Here is a 27758-nt window from a genome sequence, read left to right on the forward strand (position 1 = left end):
GTGGGGGTGGCACAGCCAAGGGAGAATCGCTGCTCCTGGAGTCTCTGGCACTGCAGTTTATTGTAGGAAACCATGAAAATACAGCGATTGCACAAGACAGACCCCATGAGACCCCAGAGACTCTGGGAGCTCCCAGTGCCAGAGCCCAGGCCCTGAGAGGCCTCGGCCCTGCCAGCCTGTCACGGAGTCACTGGGCGAAGCTCTGGAACTACTCCTCACCAAGCCAGGCAGGACTTTGGGGAGCCTCCTCTCCCTTGGAGCAGACTGTCTCCAGGGCAAGAAGCTCACACGGCTTCACCTCCTGGGTCTCTCCTTGGAGCATTCAGCATCCTCTGCCCCTCCGTGCGCTTCCCACAGCGAGCCCACCCCAGCGGGGTCCTGGGGAAGCCACAGGGTCCTGCCCCCCCACTTTGCAGTCAGACGTGACTCTCAGCCAGCCAGTAACACAGAGGTTTATTCGATGACAGGAACAGGGTCTAAAACAGAGCTTGTAGGTACAGAGAACGGGACCCCTCGGCCGGGTCCATTCTGGGGGGCAGTGAGACAGACCCCCCACGTCTGCACTTCACTCCTCGACCCCAGCCAGCTCCAGACTAACAACCCCTCCCAGCCCCTCCTCTCTGCTCAGCTCCTTTCCCGGGCCAGGAGGTCACCTGATCCCTTTGTCTCCAACACCTTCAGCTGGCACCTTTGCAGGGGAGGGGCCCAGGACATCAGTTGCTAGGAGACAGAGTGTCAGGCATTTAGGTGCACTGGCCCTTTGCTCTGCAGCAATCACACCCCCTTATCCCACCACCTAGATACTTAAGAACTGCCATGGGGACACTGAGGCACCAACACAGTTTTCAGAGCAAACATTAAGAACATTCCCAGTTCGTCACACAGCCCCAGCCAGCCCAGCGCCTGCCCCCTGCCCATGGCACAGGCTGCGGAAGGATAAAAGTCGGTGGATTTGCTCCTTGGCGCTTTGCTGTTTGTGGAGGTGAAGCTGGACTAGGCTCTCCCCTGCCCCCTGGGAAGGAAGTGTGTGCAGGATGCTGGCACAGCGGGCAGGGACGTGCCATGTGCACTTCATGCCGGTGCCGTAGAAGCATCATGGGACAGGTGCAGCACGGCAGGGCTTGGCCCACGTGGGGAGCTCCCCGCATGGGAGCCTGGGGGTCGGGGTGAGACCCCTCTGTGCTCTCCTATCCTCCCGTGCACATGACGGGACATTCCAGCAGGCCTCAGCCTGGGGAGGGAGCTTCGTTCTGCAGCCTGGTGCCTCTCAGTAAGAGGGGCTCTCAGCACCCCTCTGCCATCTCCCATCCCCACTGCGCCTGCAGATCTGCGCTGAGGGAGCGGCAGGATGAGCCCAGCTGCAGGGGGCAGGATGAGCCCTGGCTCTGGGCAGCAGCTGGACTGGCTGGGTCAACGATTAGCCTTTAAAACACCCTCTGCCCCACCCAGCCCAACCTTCCCCAGCCCAGGGCCCAGCCTGCCCCCACCACAGGCTCAGGCAGCTCCCCAGCTCCCCCTCTCAGGCCCAGGCACAGCGGCTGGCTGCTGCTCCCTGGTCCATGTGGAGGGAGGATCTCAGGAACGTGACACCCACCCAGGCCCTGGCAGGATGGGAGCTGGTTCTGGGGCACTGCCAGGCTCTGCCCGGTGTCCTCAGCACACACACAGCTCAGACTGCCAGGTTAAACGTTGGCAGGCTGCGGGGAGGAGCTGGGGGGGGAAGAGGAGAGGGTTTTTTGGGAGGAGAGTGAAGGGGAGCAGCTTGGCCCAAACCCACCCCCCACAATCCAACAGAACAGGAAGGATTCACAAGCCTAGCATGGAGATGCGGGGGAGAAGCGCCGGGCTCTCCTGGCTCCCGAGGCCTCAGCTCAGGCTGGGTCCCACGCTGGCAGGGGTCTGCCCTACGCTGCCCTTCTGCTGTCACTGCAGCCTGTGCTCTGGGCCCAGGGGCTGAGGCCTGGCCCCATGTCAGATCCTCGCTCTCCTCCCCAGCTCTGTGGCCCCCTTGTTAATCCTGCAGGCTGGAGCTCAGCGCTCCCCAGAGCCGAAGTCCCTCGCCGGTCGGAGGGCAGGGCTCAGGCGGCTCCCCCCAGCGGCATGTCCAGGGCACACAATCTCACTGCCGGCAGCTGGCCCGAGGTCGAGCCCTGGGCGGTGTGTGCCAGGGGCCGGCTCAGTCCAGCTTGGAGAGGCCCCCGATGGTCACTTTGCGCTCCTGCTTGCTGGCCACCAGCTCCTGCAGCTGCAGGGCCCCGCCCCCGATGAAGCAGAAGGCCGGGCAGACGGGGCCCGAGCAGTCCACGCCGCACTCCCACAGGCCGCGGAAGGAGACGGCGTCGTAGAAGGTCACCTTGCTCCGCTTGTAGTCCAGGCAGATGCCGATGCGGGGGGGCAGGGGGATGGTGCAGCCGCTGGGGTCGCGGGAGGTGAGGGCCGAGCCGTGGGACAGCAGGATCTTGCCCATACCAATGGTCAGGAAGGCGTAGGGGGGAGGCGCGTCCACGGTGGCGTCCTCCGCCCCACTGTCGTGCCCGCTGTCTGGGTCGTACCTGCCCGGCGGGAGACGGAGGCGGAGGGGGAGTGTGAGCACACGGTGCAGACGGACGCACGGACAGATCCACCCCAGAAGATCCCATCCCCTGGAGCATGGCAGCCTCAGAGTGCGCTGAACCCCCCCAATCTCTGCCCCTCTGCCAGTTAGCATCCAGGCTCCTGCCTCGGGGAGCAGGAATCAGGCCAAGGGCTTAGCCGGGTGTGGGCTGCAACAAGGAACCGGAGGGAGGGAGCTCCAGAGAACCTGCCCAAGGGCCCGGCAGTGATATGGGAGCTCCAGCCCGAGGCCCAGGGACCTGGGGTGTCGCGGTGCCCTGCCCCGCCCCCCAGCATGGCTGGCCCAGCTCCTGCACTCACCTGGGGCTCACCACGTCCTGCGGCACCTGGAACCATTCCTGCAGCTTGCTCTCCAGCCCCACGCCCACCTTGACCAGATAGGAGCTGGGGTCCACGCAGCAGGCCCAGTAACTCCGGCCCTGTGTGATGGCCACGTCACCAATGAGCAGGTCAATGGAGAGGTGGCAGCTGGTCATGAGGCGCTCGGCGGCAAAGAGCATGGGCAGGCCGGGCATGCTGCGCACGGCCCGCTGGTCCTTACTGATGGCCAGGCGCTCCCGGTTGAAGCCCCAGCGGTTGTCGAGGAAGAAGTTCAGGACTGAGAAAGAGAGAACAGAGAGTGGGGAGGGGCTGAGAGAAAGGGGCAGCCCCACACCTCTGCAGGGGACGCAGGGGGCACGTGTGACTCCTCAGGGGCGCAGGAATCTGGGCCTCCCCCTAGCTGGGAGTCCCACAACCCTGGGTCGAATGCATGTGAGTCTCAGACTCTGAATGCTCACTGCACTTCTGGGGCTGGGCGACTCCCAAGGTGCATACCCATGGAGATCCCCAGGGCTGGCCCAGAGCCCGTCACCTGCAAAGCACAGATGTGTGCAGTGGGAGGTGTGGGCAGGTAGGTCCCCCACACCTGGCACAGGCGGCGCGGGGGTATAATAAGAATGGCCCTACTGGGTCAGACCAAAGTCCATCTAGCCCAGTATCCTGTCTTCCAACAGTGGCCAGTGCCAGATGCCCCAGAGGGAATGAACAGAACAGGGAATCAGCAAGTGATCCATCTCCTGTCACCCTTCCCAGCCTCTGGCAAACAGAAGGGAGGGAAGGGGGTTAAAGATCATCAGCTCCACAGCATCTAGACACTGAGGTTTTAGGCCGGCTTCTGAGTCCTCATCTTTCCTAATCCCTGCGGCGTATCACAGCCCCAGCGCATGGGTTGGGGCATGTGGTAACAGCCACGAGGAACAGTGCTGAGGGACTGCTTGCCAAGGTGCCTCTAGGGTTGACTGCAGCAGCTGGCTGATAGCCAGATAGCAACCCAGTGCTGAAATGCAGCCATCTCTGGGGCGGGACTCATCAGATAATTAAATGTATATCCAAGTCTTTTGCAAAATAATTTATTTGCACTATTTCACCTAGAAAAAATGCAGGTTTTGAGTTAAAGCAGGTGGAGGGACAGGAGAGAGTATATAGTGAAAGACTGATTTAAAAAATGTCCGAAAAATATTGTGAAAACAGGAGATTCCTATAATCTCATAAGAATGGCCCTACTGGGTCATACCAAAGGTCCATTGTGACAAACTGGGAATGTTCTTAATGTTTTCTCTGAATACTGTATTGGTGCCTCAGTGTCCCCATGGCAGTTCTTAAGTATCTGGCAGAGCAATGGGCCAGTGCACCTAAATGCCTGACACTCTGTCTCCTAGCAACTGATGGCCTGGGCCTCTCCCCTGCAAAGGTGCCAGCTGAAGATGTTGGAGACAAAGGGATCAGGTGATCTCCTGGCCCGGGAAAGGGGCTGAGCAGAAAGGAGGGGCTGGAAGGGGTTGTTAGTCTGGAGCTGGCTGGGGTTGAGGAGTGAAGTGCAGACCTGAGGGTCTGGCTCACTGCCCCCCAGAATGGACCCAGCCGAGGGGTCCGGTTCGCTGTATCTACAAGCTCTGTTTTAGACCCTGTTCCTGTCATCAAATAAACCTCTGTTTTACTGGCTGGCTGAGAGTCACATCTGACTGCAAAGGGGAGGTGCAGGACCCTGTGGCTTCCCCAGGACCCCGCTGGGATGGACTCGCTGTGGAAAGCGCACGGAGGGGCAGAGGATGCTGAATGCTCCAAGGAGAGACCCAGGAGGTGAAGACGTGTGAGCTTCTTGCCCTGAACAAGTCTGCTCCAAGGGAGAGGAGTTCCAGAGCATCGCCCAGTGACTCCGTGACAACTCCATCTAGCCCAGGGTCCTGTCTTCCGACAGTGGCCAGTGCCAGGTGCCCCAGAGGGAATGAACAGAACAGGGAATCATCAGGTGATCCATCCTCTGTCGCCCATTCCCAGCTTCTGCAAACAGAGGCTAGGGACACAATCCCTGCCCAGCCTGGCTAATAGCCATTGATGGACCTATCCCCTATGAATTTATCTAGTTCTTTTTTAAACCCTGTTATAGTCTTGGCCTTCACAACATCCCCTGGCAAGGCGTACCAGGTTGACTGTTCGTTGTGTGAAGAAATACTTCCTTTTGTTTGTTTTAAACCTGCTGCCTAGTAATTTCATTGGGTGACCCCTAGTTCTTGTGTTAGGAGAAGGAGTAAATAACACTTCCTTATTTACTTTCTCCATATTAGTCATGATTTTATAGACCTCCAGCATATCCCTGCTTAGACATCTTTTTTCCAAGGTGAAAATTCCCAGTCTTATTAATCTTTCCTCATATATATATATATCCCCTCACCTGATGCAGGCGCTGTGTGCTGGTAGGTCCCCCCTCACCTAGTGGGGGCAGCACAGGAGGGAATTTCCCCTCACCTGGTGTGGGCGGTGTGTGCAGGTAGATCCCCCATTACCTAGTGCGGGTGGCGTGTGCAGGTAGTTCCCCCCTCACCAGGTGTGGGCGGCATGTGCGGGTAGATCCCCCATTACCTGGCGCAGGCGGCGTGTGCAGGCAGTTCCCCCCTCACCTGGTGCGGGCGGCATGTGCGGGTAGATCCCCCATTACCTGCTGCGGGCGGCGTGTGCGGGTGGATCCCCCATTACCTGGTGCGGGCAGCGTGTGCGGGTTGATCCCCTCTCACCTGGTGCAGGCGCTGTGTGCAGGTAGCTCCCCCCTCACCTGGTGCGGGTGGCATGTGCGGGTAGATCCCCCATTACCTGGTGCGGGCAGCGTGTGCGCGTAGATCCCCCATTACCTGGTGCGGGCGGCATGTGCAGGTAGTTCTCCCCTCACCTGGTGCGGGCAGCGTGTGCAGGTAGCTCCCCCCTCACCAGGTGCGGGCGGCATGTGCAGGTAGATCCCCCATTACCTGGTGCGGGCGGCATGTGCAGGTAGATCCCCCATTACCTGGACCGGGCGGCGTGTGCAGGTAGATCCCCCCTCACCTGGTGCAGGCGGCGTGTGCAGGTAGCTCCCCCCTCACCAGGTGCGGGCAGCATGCGTGGGTAGATCCCCCATTACCTGGTATGGGTGGCATGTGCGGGTAGATCCCCCCTCACCAGGTGCAGGCGGCGTGTGCGGGTAGATCCCCCATTACCTGGTGCAGGTGGCGTGTGCAGGTAGATCCCCCATTACCTGGTGCAGGTGGCGTGTGCGGGTAGATCCCCTTCACCTGGTGCAGGTAGATCCCCCATTACCTGGTGCGGGTGGCACATGTGGGTTGATCCCCCCTCACCTGGTGCGGGCGGCATGTGCGGGTAGATCCCCCATTACCTGGTGCAGGTGGCGTGTGCAGGTAGATCCCCCATTACCTGGTGCGGGCGGTGTGTGCGGGTTGATCCCCCATTACCTGGTGCAGGCGGCGTGTGCGGGTTGATCTCCCATTACCTGGTGCGGGCGGCGTGTGCGGGTTGATCTCCCATTACCTGGTGCGGGCGGCGTGTGCGGGTAGATCCCCCATTACCTGGTGCGGGCGGCGTGTGCGGGTAGATCCCCCTTCACCTGGTGCGGGCGGCATGTGCGGGTAGATCCCCCATTACCTGGTGTGGGCGGCGTGTGCGGGTAGATCCCCCCTCACCTGGTGCGGGCGCTGTGTGCAGGTAGCTCCTCCCTCACCTGGTGCGGGTGGCATGTGCAGGTAGATCCCCCCTCACCTGGTGCGGGTGGCGTGTGCGGGTAGATCCCCCCTCACCTGGTGCGGGTGGCGTGTGCGGGTAGATCCCCCCTCACCTGGTGCGGGCGCTGTGTGCGGGTAGCTCCCCCCTCACCTGGTGCGGGTGGCGTGTGCAGGTAGATGTCTTCGCTGTACTCCCCGAAGCCGGCCTTGTTACAGCCCTTGACTCTCAGCACGTAGACGCTGTCCATGTCCAGGTACTCCACCAGGGCGCTGGTGCCCCGCACCTCCTCGCAACGCTGCCACAGCTTGAGTGCCTTGGCCTTGGTGTCGCTCTTGCGGTACTCCACGGTGAAGTGCCAGGCGGGCGGCGAGTGCTGGGGCAGGCGCCAACACAGGAAGATCTGGTCGTAGGCGTAGGTGCGCTGCGTGTCGATCACCGGCGCCTCAGGGGCTGCAGGGAGAGACACGGGCATGAGGGAGCAGGCCCCACACTGGGGGCAGGCGAGCGGCCAGACGCAGGGAGGGGGCATTCCGGACGGACGGACGGACGCACAACCAGCAGGAGGCTAGGGGAATCTGACTGCCGAGAGCTTGTGTGGGCACCAGGGGAGAGAGTCAGGGAGACGGGGGGCAAGCTGCTGAGAGGCTCCAGGGACCAGACGGGCTGTGTGCAAGTGGGGGGAGAGAGAGGTGGGGAGGGAGCAGAGGCTGGAGACACAGGGGAGGATGAGGGGGAGCAGGGAACTGAAGGATGGAGCTGGGGATGGAACCGGGCACAGCATGATGGAGGATGGAGGGGGGGATTGGGCAGTGAGGGGTGGAGAGCGGGGACAGAGGAGACAGAGAAGGTCGGAGGGTTGGGAAGAGGATAGTGGGAGAGGGAGACATGGAGGGTGGAATAGGGACAGGATGGGTGGGAAGTGAGGGGTGAGCACAGAGCAATGGGAGGGAGGATGGGGGGATGGGCACAGAAGCGAGAGGTGGAGGGATGAGCATAGAGGGATGAGGGGTGGCAGATGGGGGGACTGGCACAGACCGATGGGGGGTGGCGGATGGGGGCCTGGGCACAGAGCGATGTGGGTAGCGGATGGGGAATGGCACAGAAGCGGGGGATGGGGATGGGCTGGCGGATGGGCACAGAGCGATGGGGGTGGCGGATGGGGGGATGGCACGGAAGCGGGGGATGGGGATGGGCTGGCGGATGGGGGATGGGCACAGAGCGATGGGGGTGGCAGATGGGGGGATGGCACAGAAGCGGGGGATGGGCTGGCGGATAGGGGATGGGCACAGAGCGATGGGGATGGCGTATGGGGTATGGCACAGAAGCAGGGGATGGGGATGGGCTGGCGGATGAAGGATGGGCACAGAGTGATGGGGGGTGGCGGACGGGGGGATGAGCACAGAGCGATGTGGGTAGCGGATGGGGGCCTGGGCACAGAGCGATGGGGGTGGCGGATGGGGAATGGCACAGAAGCGGGGGATGGGGATGGGCTGGCGGATGGGCACAGAGCGATGGGGGTGGCGGATGGGGGGATGGCACGGAAGCGGGGGATGGGGATGGGCTGGCGGATGGGGGATGGGCACAGAGCGATGTGGGTGGCAGATGGGGGGATGGCACAGAAGCAGGGGATGGGCTGGCGGATAGGGGATGGGCACAGAGCGATAGGGATGGCGTATGGGGTATGGCACAGAAGCAGGGGATGGGGATGGGCTGGCGGATGAAGGATGGGCACAGAGTGATGGGGGTGGCGGATGGGGAATGGCACAGAAGCAGGGGATGGGGATGGGCTGGCGGATGGGGGATGGGCACAGAGCGATGGGGGTGGCGGATGGGGGGATGGCACAGAAGCGGGGGATGGGCTGGCGGATAGGGGATGGGCACAGAGCGATGTGGGTGGCAGATGGTGTATGGCACAGAAGCAGGGGATGGGGATGGGCTGGCGGATGAAGGATGGGCACAGAGTGATGGGGGGGTGGCGGACGGGGGGATGAGCACAGAGCGATGTGGGTAGCGGATGGGGGATGGGCACAGAAGCGGGGGATGGGGATGGGCTGGCGGATGGGGGGATGAGGACACAGGGCTGGGCACAGGGAAAGCAGGGGCAGTTCTATGGGCAGGAGCGTGACTTGCCTCGGGTACTTCAGTGACGACTCAGCAGCGGCCATAGCCTATAAACAAACAGAGGTAGAAGCAAGTCTGAAAAGAGTCCCCAGCCGGTGCAGGACAGGGCCCGGGGTGGGCGCCTGTCGGTCGGGGAGGGCACCTGCCCTGCCCACGGGAGCGCTTCCCCGCAGGGAGTCCTGGCCCAACCTGGCCCAGCTGGCTACTCACCCTTCTGCATCTGACGCAGGGTCCTGGTCCTGTCTGCTCACATCAAGTCCCACCGCGCAGGCCCCTGGCCCCACCGTCGTACCCTGTGCCCCTGCACTGCCTGCAGGGAGCCTGGAGCCCAGAGTGGGGACTGATGCTGGCCGAGCCCCATGGACTCTGGGGCCGTTTGCAGGTGACTCTGGGGACTGCTGGGCCAGGGGACCCGTCTCCTGACTCTACAGGGAGTCCTGATCCTTCCTGGGTATTTCACATGCCCTGCCTGGCCCCAGAGCGAGCAGCTCCCTGCCAGGAGGGGCACCCTGGGTAGGGCAGGACAACGCGGTATCTGGGGGCAGGACTTGAAGTGTGGGAGGCTTGGGGGAGCCCATGAGGCCCCTTCCCCCAGAGGTCCCTCGTCGGCAGCTGCCAGCCCCTGACCCAGCTCCACACAGAAGGGAGGTGTGGGGGTCAGGCTGCCAGATAGCGAGCTCCTCCCCATCCAGACAGAGCTCCTCCCCATATAGCTGTGAGGAAGGGAGCTCCTCCCCTTCAGCATAGAGCTCCTCCCCCTACAGGAAGCCCCTCCCCTCAGTCCAAAACTCCTCCCATGCAGCACAGAGCTCCTCCCCCTAGAGGAAGCTCCTCCCCCTCAGCCCAGAGCTCCTCCCCTGTGGCTGGCCGCTGGTGGTTCTGCAGCAGGGCTCCAGCCGTCACATTTACCTTTGATAAAGGTCAGGTCCGTGAGCAGCTTCATCTCTCGGCTGAGGTCCAGCTGGAAGCGGCTGAAGGACGAAGTAGCAGCAGGCCGGAAGCTCTGCAGTGAGTCTGTGGCCCTGACGATCCTGCAGCGACAGGAGATTCAGGCGTTGGGGCTCCCGGTGCCACCAGTGCCCCAAGTCTGTGCTACTCACGCACCGGCGTCCCTCTCGCTAGCCCACAGAGGTGCCAGGCTCCTCCTGCATGTGTCCCACTGCACTGGGAGATGGGGACAGTGCATGAGCCAGATCCCCAGCCCCGGAGACCCCCTGCGGCCCCCGGACGGAACGGTACCTGCTGTGCAGCTGCTTGGCTGCCTGGACAAAGCAGGGGTGGTCAGTCTCCTTCAGCACCTCCTGGGTGTAGCCCACCATGCCCGAATTCTCCAGCATGGCCCGGTGCTCCTGGACCTGGTGGTGCAGGCTGGCCAGCCGCTCCTGCTGGGACTCCTGGATGGCCTGCAGCAGGGCCGCCTGCTTCTCCTCCAGCACCGTGCACAGGCCCCGTATCAGTTGGGAAACCTCCTCCTTGGCCTGGGACCCATTCACCTGCCCAACCAGAGTAGAGTCACCATGGGGCCTCCCTCCACACGTGGGCCCTGCTGCCCTGGAGCTTTGGCACCCGGCCTGTGGGAGCTGGAGGTGCCCTGGGGATGGTGGCACTGTGCCTGGACACCTCCTGCCCTCACCCCAGAGGGGTGAAGCAGCATCCCCTCCCCCAGCCCTGGCAGTGCCCTTCGCTGGCACCCCTCGCTCACCTCAGTGTGCTTCACCATCTCCTCCAGCTCCGCGATTTGCAACTGCACTGTGTCCTGGCTGCTCAGGATGTAGGCGAGGCTCTTCGTCAGCTTCTCCTACACGGGCAGTGTGGGCAAATGAGACACACAGGCCACTCATCTCGCACAGTCCAGTGCACGGGGGGGGATGGCGCTCTGAACCCAGCCACCTAGGTGTGCACAAGTCGGGCCCCACGCCTGGGCCAACATGAACGGTCTACGAGGATGGTGGCGGGTTTACAAATGAACCTGACCCCGCACCCCACTGCGTGCACTCTGCTCACTGCATCCCCCAACTGCATGCACCGTGCTCACTGCATCCGCCACTACATGCACCTTGCTCATTGCATCTCCCCCACTACATGCACCTCACCCACTGCATCCCCCACTACATGCACCTTGTTCGCTGCATCCCCCTACTACATGCACCTCACTCACTGCATCCCCACTGCATGCACCTTGCTCACTGCATCCCTCTACTACATGCACCTCATTCACTGCATCCCCACTACATGCACCCTGCTCACTGCATCCCCCCCACTACATACACTTCGCTCACTGCTTCCCCCCACAGCATGACCCCATTCACTGCATGCACCCCGTTCACTGCCCCCACAGCATGCACCCTGTTCACTGCATGCACCCTGTTCACTGCTTCCCCCACTGCATGCACCCCGCACACTGCATCCCCCACTGCGTGCACCTCACTCACCGCTCCCCCCCACAGCATGCACCCCGCTCACTGCATGCACACCACCACTGCTCCCCCCACAGCATGCACCCCGCTCACTGCATCCCCCACTGCATACACCTCACAGTTTGCCCCCTCACAGCATGCACCCCATTCACTGTATGCAGCCCACTCACTGCACCCCCCACTGCACGCACCTCGCTCACTGCATCCCCCACTACATGCACCCCATTCACTGCATCCCCCACTGCATACACCTCGCTCACTGCATCCTCCACACCATGACCCCGTTCACTGAATGCACCCTGTTCACTGCATCCCCCACTGCATGCATCCCACTCACTGCATTCCCTGTCTGCGCCCTCCACCACTGGTACTGGACATCCACCCTGTGCATGCCCTGTTGGTCTGCAACCCCAGCTCTGGGATGAGATTCCCCCCTCGGGGTATGTCCCACCTGCATCCCCCAGCTCTGGCAGACAGACAGACCTCCCTTCCTGCCAATCCCCCATCTGCACCTGCCCATCTCTGCCATGAAGACCCACGCCCCACCCTGTCCATGCCCCAAGTGTCAGCACAAAGATCCCCACTGTCCATGCCCACCAAGAGGTGCAACCCCCCAGTTCTGGCCTGGGAAGCCCCGGTGCATCCCTTACCCGCAGTGCCTGGTAGGCACTGAGCACAGGTGTGACCTTGTGGCTGGCGTGAGCACGGCGTATGCGGCACAACTGGCACACCAGCCGCTGGCAGGTCTTGCAGTAGTGAGTCACCTCCTCCTTGTGCTCTGGACACATCAGACCCTGTGCAGCAAGACCCACGTTCAGCAACAGCAGTCAGCGCTCCCCTTTCCAGCCAACACCCCCCACCCAGCCAGGGTGTGTCAGCATCCCCCTCCCAGGTCGGCCCCCCTTGGCTCCCCTCCCCACCCAGTGCCCCGGGTGCCTCCCCATTCAGAGATCACCTCCCCTCCCAGCTGCCTCAGCATCCCCTTTCCATCCTCATGCCCCCCCCAATCTCGGCACCCTCACCTAGTGACCCTGGCATCAGGCCCCCTGCCAGCACACGCAGACACCACATGGGTGCGACACTGGGGCTGGCACTGCCCTGAGCGCCTCCAGATGGACAACATGCATGGAACCCGCCCTGCCCTGTCTCCCCCAACCGCCTGTGCAGCAGGGACCAGAGGCCTTTTCACCTCGGAGCCATGTTCAGGTGCCCGCTAGTCCCTGCGCTGGGCAAAAGGCAGGTGATGTTGGGCCCAGACACACCATCCCCTCCCCCACGGAGTCCTAGCACCCAAACCTCTCCCCAGCGATGCCCCAGGGTCCCAGCCTGGGGACTGCTCACACCCAGGCCTAGCTGCAGCCTGGCCCGGGACATCCTGGGCAGCCCCTACCTTGGGCCGGAAGGTGAGGGTGGGCGGCGTGGGCTCGTGCTGGGCCTTCTGGGTGCCCCAGGGGTGGCAGAGTTTGAAGCACTCGTTGCAGAAGCTCGATTTGCACTCGGTGCAGCCCTTGGTGGCCTCCAGCTGGGGGGGTTTGCAGAACTGGCACATGATGGCGGTGCTGATGTTGATGGTCTGGCGGTACCGCTCCACGATCCGTTCCAGCGTCAGGTTCCGGAACAGATTGCCCAGGCCCCGCTCACCCAGGTCCACGTCCCGCTGGCAGGCCGGGCACAGGAAGCTGATGGTCTGGGGGTGCACGGCCCCCCGCTTCCGGCCCGGGTAGGTGCCAAATCCTGGGGGAACCCAGAAGCCTGTCACATGACATCAGTTCTGCCATGGCCAACCTCCTGCCACAGCCATCAACCCCCCTGCCATGGCCGCCTCCCCCCACCACCTCCCTGCCACAGCTGCCACCCCCTGCCAGCCCCCTGCCATGGCCACCACTCACTGCCATGCCAGCCACCCCTCTGCCATGGCTGCAACCCCCTGCCATGGCCCACACCCCTGCCACAGGAAGCCTGCATTCTCTGCCTCTTGCACAGGCCTAGTTACCCTCCCAGGCCTCGCCGCCGCCTCCTCCTGGCCCCTGAGTGAGCTTCCCCAGTGAATCCCCGTGCCAAACTGCACAGATCCCTCCCACTCTGCCAAGGGAGATCGGGAGCCTTCTGCTCCCAATGCACTCTGGGGGACAGGGGACGTGGAAGCTGCATCCCCCAGACCCTAGGAGCAGGGTCCCCCTGTGGCAGGGCTGGGGATCCCAGGACGTGCCCTTGTCCCCACCTGACTTGAGCAGCCGATCCAGGCGGTCGGGTTTGGGGACAACCCTGCGACCCATGCGGGGACTGCGGGTGGCCGGCGTGGAGGCAGGAGAGGTGGGCTCCGAACTGGGGTCGCAGCAGATGTAGCCATGCTGCACAAGGATCTCACTGGCACAGATGTGGCAGACGTTGTGCATGCAGGGCAGGGCCAGTGGCTGCTTGTACATCTCCTTGCAGACAGGGCAGATCAGCTCCTGCTCCATGTTCTTCATGCTGGTCTGGAGAGGGGCCAAGGAGAATGCTCAGCCCCCCGGGAGAGCAGCCAGCAGTAGGGCCACAACTGCCCACCTAGGAACTGCCTTTCCCTTCCCCCACCAAAGGGGGTGCTGGGGCTCAGTCCTGACCCAGGAGCTCCATGCTGGCAGCCGTATGGGGGAGCCTTTGCTGGGCAGGTATTACAGCTGCTCTCCGGGGGGGGTCCCCTGCCAGTCCCCCCAGTCTCACTGCCGCTCATTCCAGAAACAGCTGCTAACTGGACACTTTCAGCAGGTAACAAGAGGTGCCATGTTCCCTGCAAGTGCCCAGCTGGCTCCAGAACCTGCCTAGCCAGCCCCCAGCTAGGTGCATGGTCCCAGACCCCTGCCACACACTCCCGTGGGCTGACCCCAGCTCCCCAGGCTGCTCCTTCTCCATTCCCCGGCCCTCAGAGCAGAGCTCAGGGTGTTTTCCAGAAGGACCTTGGGAACCGCATCTGCAGCAATGCCTGCCACGTTCCCCATGCCGGGGCCAGGCAGGAGATGCATTCGGGGTTGGGGGGGGGAGCTTCCTCTGGCGTGCCGGGCTGGACTGGTCCAGGGTTGGGCAGCAGGAGGTGGGATACACAGCTGCATGGGGCTCTGGTCTGACCCAGGCTTGCAAGGAGTCGGGGCACCTGGCTGGCTGAGCCCACGGGGGTCAAGCGGTTTCCACACTGTGCTTTGCATTTGGAACGGTGGCAGAATTTGCTGCTTTGTTAGAGGGTCTGGGACACGCTGCTTCCCCCAGTTCCCCATGGGTTCAGTGAGCCAGAGCTGGGTTTGGCCCTTGGTTCTCCCCTCTCCCCGCTACCCCTCCCCATTGCACACACCGGACCTGTTCACTGCTGCTTTGCACTGCAATCGCCCACCCAGCCCCCAAACCCGCCAAGTTCCAACCCACAAAGAACGAAATCCTGGCTCTGTTTATGGCCCAGAGCGACCGAGTGAAGGGCCTGGTGTGGGCCCCGGAGTCAGTCCCAAGGCAGGCCCTGAGTCCCAGCTCTGCCTGGCCGGGCTCTCTAGGAAATAGATGCTGTGTCCTGAGGAGCCCACAAGCTGCCAACTCCCCCAGCTGGGAAAGAGCTCCCCCCGGCCCAAACCACACAGCTCCCTCTGCCCCAAAGCCCCATTCAAGGACCCTCCGCTCCTGGCTCGACTGCTCCTGCTGCTATCCCTTGTGTAGCCGGCACGTCCCAGGTGCATCTGCCCCGTTCAGTGCACGCCGCAGACACCCCCCCCGCAGCGGGGGATTGAGGCAGCCAGCGCGGAGCCTGCAGCCTGCCAGGCCCATCCATCACCTGGCCACGGAGGGGCAGATTACAAAGCCCAGACAGTCGCCCTGCTCCCAGACCCCCGTGGTGGGGCGATGGGGGGGGAGCTGTCAGCTGGCCAGGGCCCGCACTCACCTTGCTGCATCTCTTGGATGCCATGTCTGCCTCCGGAGAAGGGGCGCAGCTGACACAAAGCGAGGGGGGAGGAGGAAGGGAGATGGTGAAGGGAGGGGCAGGGGGAGAAGGGGGCAGGGCAGAGACAGAGCCGGACTGGGCCGTGGCTGCTGCCTGGCATCCAGCCCTGGGAGCGCCTGCATAGGGTTGCCATGGAGACTGAGATCTGCATGGATGCTCGGGATCCTTCTCAGCCCCTGGGGAAGGAGGGTCCAGGGCAGGGATGGAGGCGACTGGGGAGAGGGGGTAGCAGTACCCAGGCTGGGGATGAGGGAGCGGGGGCAGGGCAGTGGCTAGGGCGGCTGCTGGATTCAAGCATTTCACCCCCAGAAGCAGCTGGTCTGGTTCCTGCTCACCCCCCTCCCATGCCAGCATCATCACATCCTCCATCACCACCATCTCTCTACCCTTCCCCGTGCATTGCACGCTCATCCCCCATGCACCACACACCCAGTCATCCCCGTGCATTGCACACCCAGTTATCCTTTGCACTGTACAATCATCCTCCTGGCCCCTGTACACCTCATCTTCCGTGCAATGCACACGGATCACTCTCGTGCATTGCACACCAGTCACCCCTGTGCATTGCACACCCCACCCCCGTGCATTACACACCCCATCCCCCCCATCTCGAGGCGTGCCCACCCCCGTCCGAGGAGCCGCTCTCCTCCTCCAGGCAGCCCCCAGCCTCTCACACTGATCCGGACGAGCGCATCCATGATGGAGGTGAAGGTCTGCAGCTCCTCGCCCTCCGCCATGGCTCCGGGCCGCCCCCGGCCGGGCTCCACTCCCGACGGCAGGGCAGCGGCGGCGAACACCCCAGTCTGCGGCGGGGAGGGCGCACGGCGGAGCCGAGCTGAGGCAGGGAGCGGTGCGCATGCTCCCGGGTCCAGCTCCGGCCTGGGGGGAGCGCGGTGGGGGTAGGGGCGAGGGGCTGGCACCGGGGGGGGGGGGCAGGGTTGCCCCCGTGCGCCTGCAGATAGAGGAAAGGGGCTGACACGGGGGAGGAGGGGCTGGCACGGGGGGGGGGGCAGAGTTGCCCCTCTGCACCTGCAGACAGAGGAAAGGGGCTGGCTCTGAGGGGAGCGAGGGGCTGGCACCGGGGGGGGGCAGGGTTGCCCCTCTGCACCTGCAGACAGATGAGAGGGGCTGGCTCTGAGGGGAGCGAGGGGCTGGCATGGGGGGGGGCAGGGTTGCCCCTCTGCACCTGCAGACAGAGGAGAGGGGCTGGCTCTGAGGGGAGTGAGGGGCTGGCATCGGGGGGGGCAGGGTTGCCCCTCTGCACCTGCAGACAGAGGAGAGGGGCTGGCTCTGAGGGGAGCGAGGGGCTGGCATCGGGGGGGCAGGGTTGCCCCTCTGCACCTGCAGACAGAGGAGAGGGGCTGGCTCTGAGGGGAGCGAGGGGCTGGTACCAGGGTCTAGGTTTGCCCTCCTGCACCTGCAGATGGAGGAGAGGGGCTGGCACTGGGGGGAGGGGAATGAGAGGCTGGTACCAGGGGGCAGGGTTGCCCACCTGCATCTGCAGATGGAGGAAAGGGGTTGGCTCTGAGGGGAGCAAGGGGCTGGCATCGGGGGGGGCAGGGTTGCCCCTCTGCACCTGCAGACAGAGGAGAGGGGCTGGCTCTGAGGGGAGCGAGGGGCTGGTACCAGGGGGCAGGGTTGCCCCTCTGCACCTGCAGACAGAGGAGAGGGGCTGGCACTGGGGGGAGGGGAATGAGGGGCTGGTACCAGGGGGCAGGGTTGCCCACCTGCATCTGCAGATGGAGGAAAGGGGTTGGCTCTGGGGAGAGGCGAGGGGCTGGCACCGGGGGGACAGGGTTGCCCCCCTGCACCTGCAGATAGAGGAGATGGGCTGGCACCAGGGGGAGGGGCTGGCACTGGGGAGGTAGGGTTGCCCCCCTGCACCTGCCGACAGAGGAGAGGTGCTGATTCCTTCAGGCCAGCACTGCCCCACTCCTCACATGACTGCTTCTCATGTGCCAGGGGGCAGCAGCCAGTGCCGGGAAAGAGAGAGCAGGGCAGAGGCAGCCTGGCTGGGGTTACTAGCCGAGCCTCAGACACCCCAGCACCAGGACACCCACCCCCCTCAGCTCAGGGCCATTCCCAGCTGTAGACCTGTTGGCCCCACAGTCCCTTTGGGGCTCTGGGGCCTCGTGAAATCTCCCCCCCCCGCCACGGTCCACACCCCTGCCACTGGATGTTCCGAGACTCCGCTACCCGAACGTATGATCTGAGCGCTGGCCTGGGAGCCAGGCTTCCCCATCCGCCCAGCTCTGCTGGGGATGTCAACAGAGAGGAGAGTTTGGCTGCCAGCGCAGCCACTGGTTAGTGCCCGCTGTCATGGAGGTTGGGTACAACGGGGACTCTTGCTGGGAGCCCGTCTGATTTGTTCTCCAGACCTGCAGAAGAGCTCTGTGGAGCTGGGAAGCTTGTCTCTCACCCACAGACTCTGGTCCAGTAAAAGATATTCCCTTCCCCACCTCCGCTCTCTTAATTTCACAAGCCTTGTCTTCCCCAGGGAAAAGGTGTGTTTTAACCCCTGGTGCTAGCCCTGGGCTCCCCCTGGGCTTTATCTCGACCCACTCACTGCCCCTCCGCACTGTGAATGTGACACAAGCTAAACACAGTTTGCTAATGTGGACATGGCCTAGAGGCTGCCAAGCAGCCAGCAGCTGCTGGGCTGTGTGTCTCTCCAGCCCTGGGCTGGGCAGAGCCAGAGCAGAAGGGAAAAGACCTGTGGCTGGCAGCCCAGGGCTGGCAAGGAGAGGATTGAAAAATTGAGGCACGCTCTGGGGTCCAGACATCACAGCACAAGCTCCATGTTATAGCTGAGTTATCTGGGCTGGAAGATGCCAGCACCCTGGGGCACTGCTAGAACAGTGAGGCCTGAGTCAACAGGGAGCCCTAATTGGCCTCTTAGTTCAGCAGTTAACGCCCAGACCCTGAGAAAGGGCCCAAAGGAGAGAAGTGGGGTCAGGATGAGGAGTCGGTGAAAACCACGTTGGTGCCAAGGGCATCGGCCACAGTGTGGGAGGCACTAGGCATGTGATCTGCGGCTCCTAGGCCCTCTGGCCAAGCCCCACTGCTGTGCCCCACTCCACCACCATGGCTAGTGCAGACAGGGCTCTGTGTCCACCCGTCTGTCCATCCCTCGGTCTATGTCTGTCCATACTGCGCCTCAGTGGGCACAGGCAGGTCCCACCCCAGTGCACAGGCCCCACAGCCCCCCCCAAGAGCATGGGGCTGGAACAACTTGTACAGTGGGGATGCTGAGAGCCATTGAACCAGACTAAACCCTGGATACGATGGAACCCCTTCAAGCCCCCCCAGTTCCAGCACCTATGCCCATAAGGGCCGAAGGGGCGGGAGCTCCTGCCAGCCTAGGAGAATAGGGGCCCTATAGGATAACTGTAATGTCTACGCCCAACCTCCAGGGGGCGCTGCATTGGCAAGGCTCTGCGCATGCGCACAGGAGCGCAAAGCGGGTTCCCTGGTCTCCTCTCGGCCGCTAGGCGGACTCGGCGATCGCTCGAACACCGCAGAGGCTGCGCATGCGTAAAAGACTCACCACTCGCTCACTGCCGCGTCCCTTCCCGAGTAGCCTCGGCCTGGCGCGTGCGCAGTTCGGCTCTCTGCGCCGGGTTGGCCGCGCGTGCGCAGGAAGCGGGGTCGGCGTGTCAGGGTCTTAGCGCGGACGGGTCGGCGGCGGCACCTCGCGGGGCGTCATGGGTAACGGGGGCGGGGGCGCGGTGACCCGGGGCACGTGGTGCCCTGGCGGGGGGGTGCCCCGGTTGGCGGGGGGAGGTACCCCCGGGGGCGGGGGGGGCGAGGTGCCCGGGGGGGCTGGGGGTGCCCTGGCTGTTGGGTGGGGGATCCCCAGAGGGCTGGGGGTGCCCACCAGGGGAGGGGCCCTCAGGAGGCAGGGCAGGGGGTGAGGTGCCCCAGGTGGGGGGAGGTACCCCAGGGGGGCGATGGGTGCCCTGGTGGGGCAGGGGGTGTGTGAGGTGCCCCAGGTGGGGGGCTGGGGGTGCCCACCAGGGGAGGGGCCTTCAGGGGGCAGGGCAGGGGGTGAGGTGCCCCAGGTGGGGGGAGGTACCCCAGGGGGGCGATGGGTGCCCTGGTGGGGCAGGGGGAGGTACCCCAGGGGGCAGGGGGTGTGTGAGGTGCCCCAGGTGGGGGGCTGGGGGTGCCCAACAGGGAAGGTGCCCTTGGGGAGCGGGGCAGGGGATGACGTGCCCCAGGTGGGGAGCTGGGGGTGCCCTGGTGTGTTGGGGAGAGGTACCTCGGGGGGCAGGGTGAGGGGGGCCTGCCAGGGGACGTGTGCAGGGACCACCCTGAGGCTTTGTGCCCATAGTGCTCCCCCACACTCACATGGGGCTGCTGGCACCTGGATCCCCAGGCATGAGGGGCAGGGCTGCTGCACAGCATACAGTTCATGTGGCACCCATCACCCTGGTGCCTGGGCGCTGCATGGCCCATCACACAGCAGCGTGAGCCGGCCCGGAGCTGCAGCAGCCCCACAGGAGTGGCCGCAGGTTGCTGGGGAGGGCCCGGCAGTGGCCCAGTGCCTCATTGCGTGGTTCTTGCTCTGTCCCCAGCCGTGGGCACGGGCACGTCCATGGCGCTCTCCTCGCTTCTCTCCCTGCTGCTCTTCACCGGGATGCAGATGTACAGCAAGCAGCTGGCCTCCACTGAGTGGCTGACCATCCAGGGCGGGCTGCTGGGATCCGCCCTCTTCATCTTCTCCCTCACCGTATCCTTTGGGGCGTTGCGGGGGGAACCTGAGCTGGGGCAGACCCCGCACTGTCTCCCCAGTGGCAGTTGCCTCCCTTCCTTCCTTTCCTTAACTCTGGCAACAGGCATTCAACAACCTGGAGAGTTTGGTCTTCGGCAAAGGGTTCCAAGCCAAAATATTCCCAGAGAGTAAGTGCCCAGCCCTGCCTGGGGGGGAGGGGGGGACACACAGATCACATTTGTAGCTCCCAGGTAATTAAAAGAAACAGCAAGACCCAAGGGGATTGTGGGGGGCAGGGGTCTGATTATTCCTGAGACCCTGGATCTGCAGAGTCACCCTGCTGAGAGTCCAGTGCTACACTGAGCAGACACACTTCCCCCCACCCCTTTGGGACCCCAGCCCTGCCCTGGGAAAATCTGCCCAACACTGCACTCCCGGTCGGACCCTAACCCTGCTCTGGGGTTCCCACGTGCTGCTCCCCCCTTGGGGGAGGCTGGCTTGCCAATGCAGCATGCCCAGGGTAGACACTCACTGCCACTCAATTTCTCCCCTTCTCTCTTCTCCAGTCCTCGTCTGTCTCTTACTCGCTCTCTTTGCATCAGGCCTCATCCACAGAGTGTGTGTGACCACCTGGTACGTAGAAAGCCCATCACGGTGCAGTAGCCGGGAACAGGTCCCCTCAGGTCTCAGAGTGGGGGAGGACAATGCCCTGGGGAGCACTAACATCCAGCCCTTGCTCTAAGAAGGTGCCGTCAGGGCTGAAGAGACCTGCTAGGCCTTACAGAGCTCGTTTCCCCAGCTGGTGTGGGGCCAGCAGAGTTGGTCCCTGGCTGGGCCTGGGGCTGGTGGGGCTGCCACTGTGCCAGACAAGGGGTTGCAGGGATGGCAGGGTCGTTCCCCGGCTGGTAACAGCACAGAATTTCATGTTTGGCTCTGCTCCTGGTCCATCATGCCCAGGATTCTGTCTCCACCAGACCAGTGCCAACTGCTTCAGAGGAAGGGGGCAGTACCCCGCAGTAGCTGGAGGAGGGGATAAGCTGCCCCCAGCCTGGTCTCTAATAGCTGGAGCTTGGCTCCAGGCCCAGAGGGAGCTCATGTGGGGAGCAGGTATGGGCAAGGGATGGTGCTGACTGGCCTGTCCTCCTCTCAGCTTCATCTTCTCCATGATTGGCCTCTACTACATCAACAAGATTTCCTCCACGCTCTACCAGTCTGCAGCACCCATGGTGGTGCCCGCCAAGGCCATTGGCAAAGGCAAGAAGAGGAATTGATGCCCCCATGGCCCCTCCCATCCAGCCTGCCCAGGACTCTGGGACACCCAATAAAACGCTCTTTGTAACCTCTGGTCAGCAGCTCCTGTGGCTTCCTTGGCCTCGGTGGCTGTGGGCACAGCTGCTCCCCTTGCCCAGGGCCCAGCTCCCTGCACGTTCACGGCAGGGCGGCAGCAGAGCCACTCTACACAGATGGCTGAGTGTGGTGGCTTCATCCTGTGCAATACCCAGCAGTGTCCAGCAGGAGGCACTGTAGTATTGGCAATGATTCTGCGTGCCCAGGAGATGAGACAGAAAACATGGTGGTTGAACACATGGGCAGCACCGGCTGAGGCCGCTGGGTGGTGCTGCCGCCTTCTGTCACCCGGCAAACCCCAGGCTGCTCTGCCTGCCCCCCTGAATCCTCCAGCCCCCACGGGAGGAGAGGGGTCAGCGGAGGGCACTGCCTCTCGGCTGCAATTAATCGCATTCTGGGGGACTCCAGTGCCTGCTCTGTTCTGTAACAGACCTAGCACTCCTGCCTGGGAGGCAGGCGGGGCCCTGGGCGGTGGAGTCCTTATGAGTGGGACTTTCCCAAGAGCCAGCGCCTTCCCAGGAGCAAGGATGGGCTTCCCTGTCTCTGGCTCCAAGCTTGTGATGCTTACGATCCCATCAGCACCCGGAGCCACCTGCTGCCAAACCCACGGGCAGTCCTAGCTCCCTCCCCGCTCCAGTTCTTTTCTAGGGACATCTCTCTTCCTTGTTACCAGCCTCTGCAAACCGTGTGTACAGGGCGGCCATATCTCCCAAAGGGGAAGTTGGTCACCATGTGGGGCTGGCCAGAGCTCCTCTCCCCACACAGGGCTGGCCTGAGCCGATTGCTTGAGCCCTGCTTGCCTACTGTGTGAGGCTGGGGCTGGCGTCTCTGCGGAGTCACTTGAGCGCTGCCTCCTCCCTGGGCAGGGCTGGATTTGCTCCCTCCCCCCCCCGTGTTCCACCACACCCCACACATTTGTCCCATTTGCCTTTGACAACTGATCAAGTTGGCAAGAGCAAAGGGGACAAATGCCCACTTTTGCCAGAGAAGTCAGGATGGCTGAGACAGGCTCAAAGAAGGGTCTGTCCCAGACGGAATGGGCTGTAGGGTCACCCTAGGGGTGTAGCAGAGACGCTGTGTACCATAAACTGCATTGAAAGCATTCCCCAGACGGGAGCCAAATCACACTTACTGTGCCTGAGGGGAGCGGGGAACAGCTGGGCCCTCCTGGCTGCTGCTGACTCAGTGTGGCCCCAGGCCTTGGCTGCACCTGTGTCTGCTACCCCACCTGCAGTGATCACAGGAACTCACCCCACTCCTGGGGGGGCTGGCAGGATTAACGGTCTGTTCCAGAGGGGCTGGGATGGGAGCAGCCGGTGGGCGACCTCCTGCAAGTCAGGTTCTTTGCAAAGGGCAGCCTAAGGCTGACTGAACCTGCCTCTCCCCTTGGAGTCAGAGGGGGCGAGGGGGGGTCTGACTGAACCAGGCCTGCTGAACAAAGGGTCTATCTGCCTGCAACAGCCCAGACAGGCTGACACTCAGTGGCGGGAGGGGAGTGGGTCTCCTGCTGAGTGGAGCCTGGCAGCCCCCCTTTGCCCAGCTACAGGGAGTGGGAACATGCTGATGGTGTCTGTCTAGACCTGCAAGGTGAGGAAGAGCCCAGCAGGACCAGGCAGGTAGGTGCAGGCCCTGGCTCCAGCAGGGGTTTAGGCTGGTGCGTATGTGCAGCGTCTCCAAGTGGGTCACGGCTGCAGCTGGCAGAGGGTGGGCCGAGCGCTCCCAATAGCCTAGAGAGGCCATTTCCTCAGGGCTGAGCCGTCGCTCCCCAGAGCCTCTGCCCTCTGCGTTTATCCAGGCGACAGGAGTTCCCGGCTGGCCCCAGGAGCTGGGTCCCTCCAGGGCCACAGGATGATGACTCCAGAGCCTTTCGCGGGGCAGATGCGTGGCCATTGGCTAGAAGGGACTGATCCCCATCTCCCTGCCCTGGCCAGGCACCCGCCCTGTTCAGGAGCATGTCGCTCACTGTCCCTGGTCCCACTTTGCTCCAGCTGTTGGGCCGGGCCCACAAGATGCTGCTATGCTAGCTTCTTCCGAGAGGCAAAGCATTTACTCAGGCTCCTGTGCCAGCACTTGGCAGAAGAACAAAGCACCTTCCCACCCCCTTCCTCCCAGCACATTCCCCAGCCCTGCCATTTACTGGCCCACAGGGGCAGATGGAAGCCTCTCCCTGTGCAGGGTGGGTCCAGGAGACTGCCAGGCCCTAAGCTGCTGTCAGACACTAGGCTGAGCCCAGGAGCCTTGGGATCGTGGTGCTGTTGCAGCAGAGCCCGCCTGGTTCCTGGTCTCTCCAGGTAGCTGGAGCTGACCCTCTACGCCCCCCGAAGCTACACAGCTCAGCCAGGGGCCTTAGGCCTCTCTGCAGCTCCCTTGGGGATTGGCTCACTTCCCCTACTCTCAGGCTTCTTACTTGGCATGGAAGCTGAGGGAGAAGAGAGCAGAGATCCAATGCTCCCTCTCCCTGCCTGGGCTGGGGCCATGGTGCCTGAGAGAGGGGGCAGGGACTCCAGTCTAGGCCCAGTGGGTGCTGCAGGCCCCAGGGCAGAGCAACGCTGGGGGGTGTCACTGACGCAGGCCCCTGCTCTCCTATCTCGGGGGGAATTGGGCCCACCAGCAGAGCCCCCTGGCCAGGGGAGGGGCAGCCCTGTGTCAGTTCCAGGCCTGGGCAGAGGTTCTCTGGCCCCAGGCTGCCTAGGCTGCTCTCCGGGACGTGCTCCTCTGTGTTTGGTTTGTCAGAAGCCTGGGCTGGGCCAAGGTCTGGGGCTTGGGGGAGCTGTTGGAACAGGGCGGTTATAGCGACATCAGCAACCTGACCCCTACACAGGGGCTGGTGACTGGGTAGCAGAGGTCCCAGACAGCTATCAGCTGGCGACAGAGAGTATGGGGCAGACCCTGGCTGTGGCTCCGGCTCCCTGCTCCCTCCTAGGCCTCTGTCCCTTCCCTGAGCATGGCCAGGGCTCTCAAGCTGCAGCCCAGTTAGGGTGACCAGATGTTCCGATATTCAGGCGTTTGTCCCGCATCTCGACTGATCTTTGGTTGGGACGCAATTTGTCCTGATATTTTGCAGGACTCTGTGTTGCTTTGCTCTGCCAGCGACCCCCCCACCATGTGTCCCGATATTTTCTTCCTCTCATCTGGTCACCGTAGGCCCAGTCCTGCTGGGGGGAGTTGTTCCGTCCAAGCCCCCCAATTTCTTCACATACAGCCTCTGCCCCAGGGCCAATAGGCTCATCTCCGGGTGCTGGTAGCTCAAAGGGAGGGAGCTTGGGGGGATGGAGGAACAGAGCCAAGAGCCAGCAGGACTTTAGGCCATGCCCTTAGCTCTCTGGGCAGGGACTGTCTCCTGCTGCATGTGCAGCACCTGGCGCAGCAGGGCCAGACCCTGACTGGGGCTTCAATGTGGCAGCAATACCTCAGCAAGGAGGGGAAGTCCCTTTACCTGGCGCTGGGAGATTTCCCCTCCTCTGACTGGGCCCCACAAGGCAGGCAGAGGAGCTGCAGGAATGACTGTGGCTGGAGGGCTCAGAAGGGAGCACAGTAATTGGTGTGTGAGGGGGATCTGTGCTCATGCTCCCTGCCAGAGGGGCGAGGGGAGGGTCCCAGGCTGCAGGAGGAGACATTGCCTTTGGCCTGGGAGGCTGGGCTCAGTCCTACTTAGGCTCCCTGGGGGAGTTTCCTGCTAATTAGCTGCACATTCCTGCGGAGATGCCCTGGGGGCAGGTGAGGGGCCAGGCTGCAGCTGATGGAGCCCTCTCATCCTCCCCCATTGCTGCCCTGGATGATGCCTGAGCCACTCAATCCCCCTGCCCGGGGGTTGCACACACACCCCTTGGAGCTAGCAGGGCTGGAGGCACCAGGCCCATCCCTGCGCTGCAGTGGGGTGTGTGTGTGTGAGACCCACATACCCCGAGGGCATTTCACATCTGTACCTATGAGGTCTCTGCCTGCCAGGACGCCCTCCCCATCCCAGGCCAGGGGCACACGCACACATACACACGCACACGCACACACCCCACCCCATGGCCGCTGTCCCCTCCATCCCTGGCTCTCACCCGACAAGGAGGAAACCAGATGTTTCCTGCTGCTGCTGCCTCTTCGCTCCCAGCCGCGACAAACAAGGAATCCGGCTGCTTCCTCTGGGGCTGGCTGGGAGCCCCAGGAAACAAGCAGGCAAAACAGGCAACATGGCATGGGGAGGCGGCTAGGGGTCTTGCTAAGGATCCCCTTTGTCGTCCCCGTCCCCCCCCCCCCAAAACCCACTGAGGCACAGGCACCACTGCAACCCAGGGCACCACTAGCGCTCTGGGCATGGCAGGGCCCTCAGGTGCAGGGCATTGCAGCAACCCCCCCAATCTCCCTGCCAAAGGGTCTCAGGACCGGGGTCTCTGGCGGGGGCTGTGCTGCCCCCGTGAGGTCTGTGCAGGGGCAGGAGCTGTGGAGCTCTGCACCCCATGACCAGCTCTCCCTCTCCCTGAAGTTCCTGCTGTTGGGATGGCAACGGTTGCTGCCCTTGGCTCCCAGACCTTCCTGTGCATCACCCTGCCCTGTGTGTCAGTGAGAACGCACAAGCTACCCGTTCCCAGTGCTCCGTGACCGGGGCCTGGCTTCACTTCCCAGGGAGAGATGGGCAAGGAGGGATCTAGGCACCCCCGCACAGCCAGCGCCAGACAGCTCCACCAGCTCCACTAACCCTCTGCAGTGCCAAGGAGCCAGGCAGCCCCTGTGCAGGGCTGGTGGACCCTGAGCTTGGGATGCTGAGGCTATAAACCTGGCACTTGCAAGGGCATCCAGTACTGCATTGGGGACCTGGGGGGCAGGATGGGTCATCCAGTGCCAGGAGACAAGAGGGCAGTGTGAGGCAGGAGGGGCCAGTGTGGGACACCCAATCCCAGGGGTGGGCGGGCCACACAGTTCCAGAGTGGAGGGCTAGGGAGGGACACCGAGGTGGGGGGGGCAAGGCTGGGCACCCAGTTCCAGGGGTGGAGGAATTATTAGATTAGATGGTCCATGACACAACTCAGTGTTTCCACATTTCTTGCTCCTTTCATAGACCCATAGATATGTGGGGCTGGAAGGGACCTCACAAAGTCATCAAGTCCAGTCCCCTGCAGTGAAGCAGGAACAAGGCAACCTAGACCATCCCTGACAGGGGTTTGTCCAACCTGTTCCTAACCCTGCCGCCCAGCTCACAGGGATTGCATAACCCCCCTCGGATGCCTGTTCCAGAGCTTAACTCCCCTGAGAGTTAGGAAGATTTTCCTAGCGAACATAAATCTCCCTTGCTGTGGATTAAGCCCATCACTGCTTGTCCTACCTTCAGTGGATGTGGAGAACGATTGATAAGAACATAAGAACGGCCATACTGGGGCAGACCAAGGGTCCATCTAGCTCAGTATCCTGTCTTCCCACAGTGGCCAATGCCAGATGCCCCCGAGACAGGGAATCATCAAGTGATCCATCCCATCACCCACTCCCAGCCCTTTATAAGAGCCCTTAACACAGGGGTTTTCAAACTTTTTTTATGGGTGACCCCTTTCACACAGCAAAACTCTTGAGTGTGAACCCCCCTTATAAATTCAAAACGGGGGGAGTGGCAATTTAATTTAATGGGGGCTTGGGGCTCTCAGCCACATGGAGCTGACAACTGGCAACCCCCATGTAACCAGATTGTGGGTTATGCCCCCAGTTTGAGAACTCCTGCCTTAACCTATATGAAGGCTGTTCTCAGGTCCCTCCCCTCAGTTGTCTTTCCTCAAGACTGAACATGCCCCGTTTTTTAACCTTTCCTCTGTCCTAGGCCCGTTTTTTAAAACCTTCGATCGGTTTTGTGGCTCCTCACAGGACTCCCTCCAATTTGTCCCCATCTCTGCTGAAGTGTGGTGCTCAGAACTGGACCCAGTTCTCCAGCTGAGACCTCGGCAGTGCTGAGCAGAGCAGGACAATTCCCTCCTGTTAATGCAGCTCAGAATAGGAGCAGCCTTTTTGCAACTGCTTCACATTGTTGACTCACCTTCAATTTGTGACCCATTCTAACCCCCGATCCTCTGCAGCAGCACAGCCTCCTAGCCAATTAGTCCCCATTTTGTAGCTGGCCATTTTAATTTCCCTTCCTAAGTGAAGCACTTGGCATTGGTTTTATTGAATTTCAGCTTGTTGATTTCAGACCAATTCCGTAATTCTCTTGTAGTCGGTTTCCATGACACCGTCATCTTTCTCCATGGTTTTCTTCTGCCTCAGCCCTGGTCCTGCTCTTTTCTGTCCTCCCGCAAGTGGTACCGTCAGGCCTCGGCCAGAGAGACGTTTCTTTTTCACATGCCCAAGCGGCTTCAGCCTCCTTGCTCAGACCACTGTCCGCGCAGCCCGCGGCAGTGCCCGGGGCTCCCCGCACGGAACTGGCTGACTTACCCCCCGCAGCACCTGCGGGCGTGGGGCTCCCAGGAACACGGTGTCCCCGCGCGGAGCTCCTTGCAAACAGGCACCCGGTGGGGCCCCCACTCCCGCGGGTCACTGGGGGAGCCCCGCCCCGCCCCGCCCCGGCGGCTCAGGCTCCCGAACTCCA

At 62.7% G+C, this 27758-nt stretch overlaps 2 protein-coding genes across 2 annotated transcripts; one reads left to right on the plus strand and one right to left on the minus strand.

Annotated features, from left to right (window-relative positions):
* Window positions 1-1124: 1124 nt before the first annotated feature.
* TRIM46 (tripartite motif containing 46) lies at window positions 1125-15953 on the minus strand. Its single transcript, XM_030542544.1, has 10 exons — window positions 15816-15953; window positions 13402-13657; window positions 12571-12914; window positions 11831-11974; window positions 10466-10561; window positions 10003-10256; window positions 9673-9794; window positions 6793-7092; window positions 2914-3211; window positions 1125-2552 (listed from the first exon to the last, which is right to left on the minus strand). The coding sequence occupies exons 1-10, from the start codon at window positions 15876-15878 to the stop codon at window positions 2177-2179; spliced, it is 2253 nt and encodes a 750-aa protein (XP_030398404.1). The 5' UTR covers window positions 15879-15953; the 3' UTR covers window positions 1125-2176.
* A 2792-nt stretch (window positions 15954-18745) lies between these two features.
* KRTCAP2 (keratinocyte associated protein 2) lies at window positions 18746-21201 on the plus strand. The gene is made up of 5 exons (XM_030542064.1): window positions 18746-18849; window positions 19719-19873; window positions 19980-20043; window positions 20422-20488; window positions 21006-21201. The coding sequence occupies exons 1-5, from the start codon at window positions 18846-18848 to the stop codon at window positions 21124-21126; spliced, it is 411 nt and encodes a 136-aa protein (XP_030397924.1). The 5' UTR covers window positions 18746-18845; the 3' UTR covers window positions 21127-21201.
* The last annotated feature ends 6557 nt before the right edge of the window (window positions 21202-27758 follow it).

The sequence above is a fragment of the Gopherus evgoodei genome, chromosome 24, assembly GCF_007399415.2.
Source record: "Gopherus evgoodei ecotype Sinaloan lineage chromosome 24, rGopEvg1_v1.p, whole genome shotgun sequence".
Taxonomy (NCBI): Eukaryota; Metazoa; Chordata; order Testudines; family Testudinidae; genus Gopherus; species Gopherus evgoodei.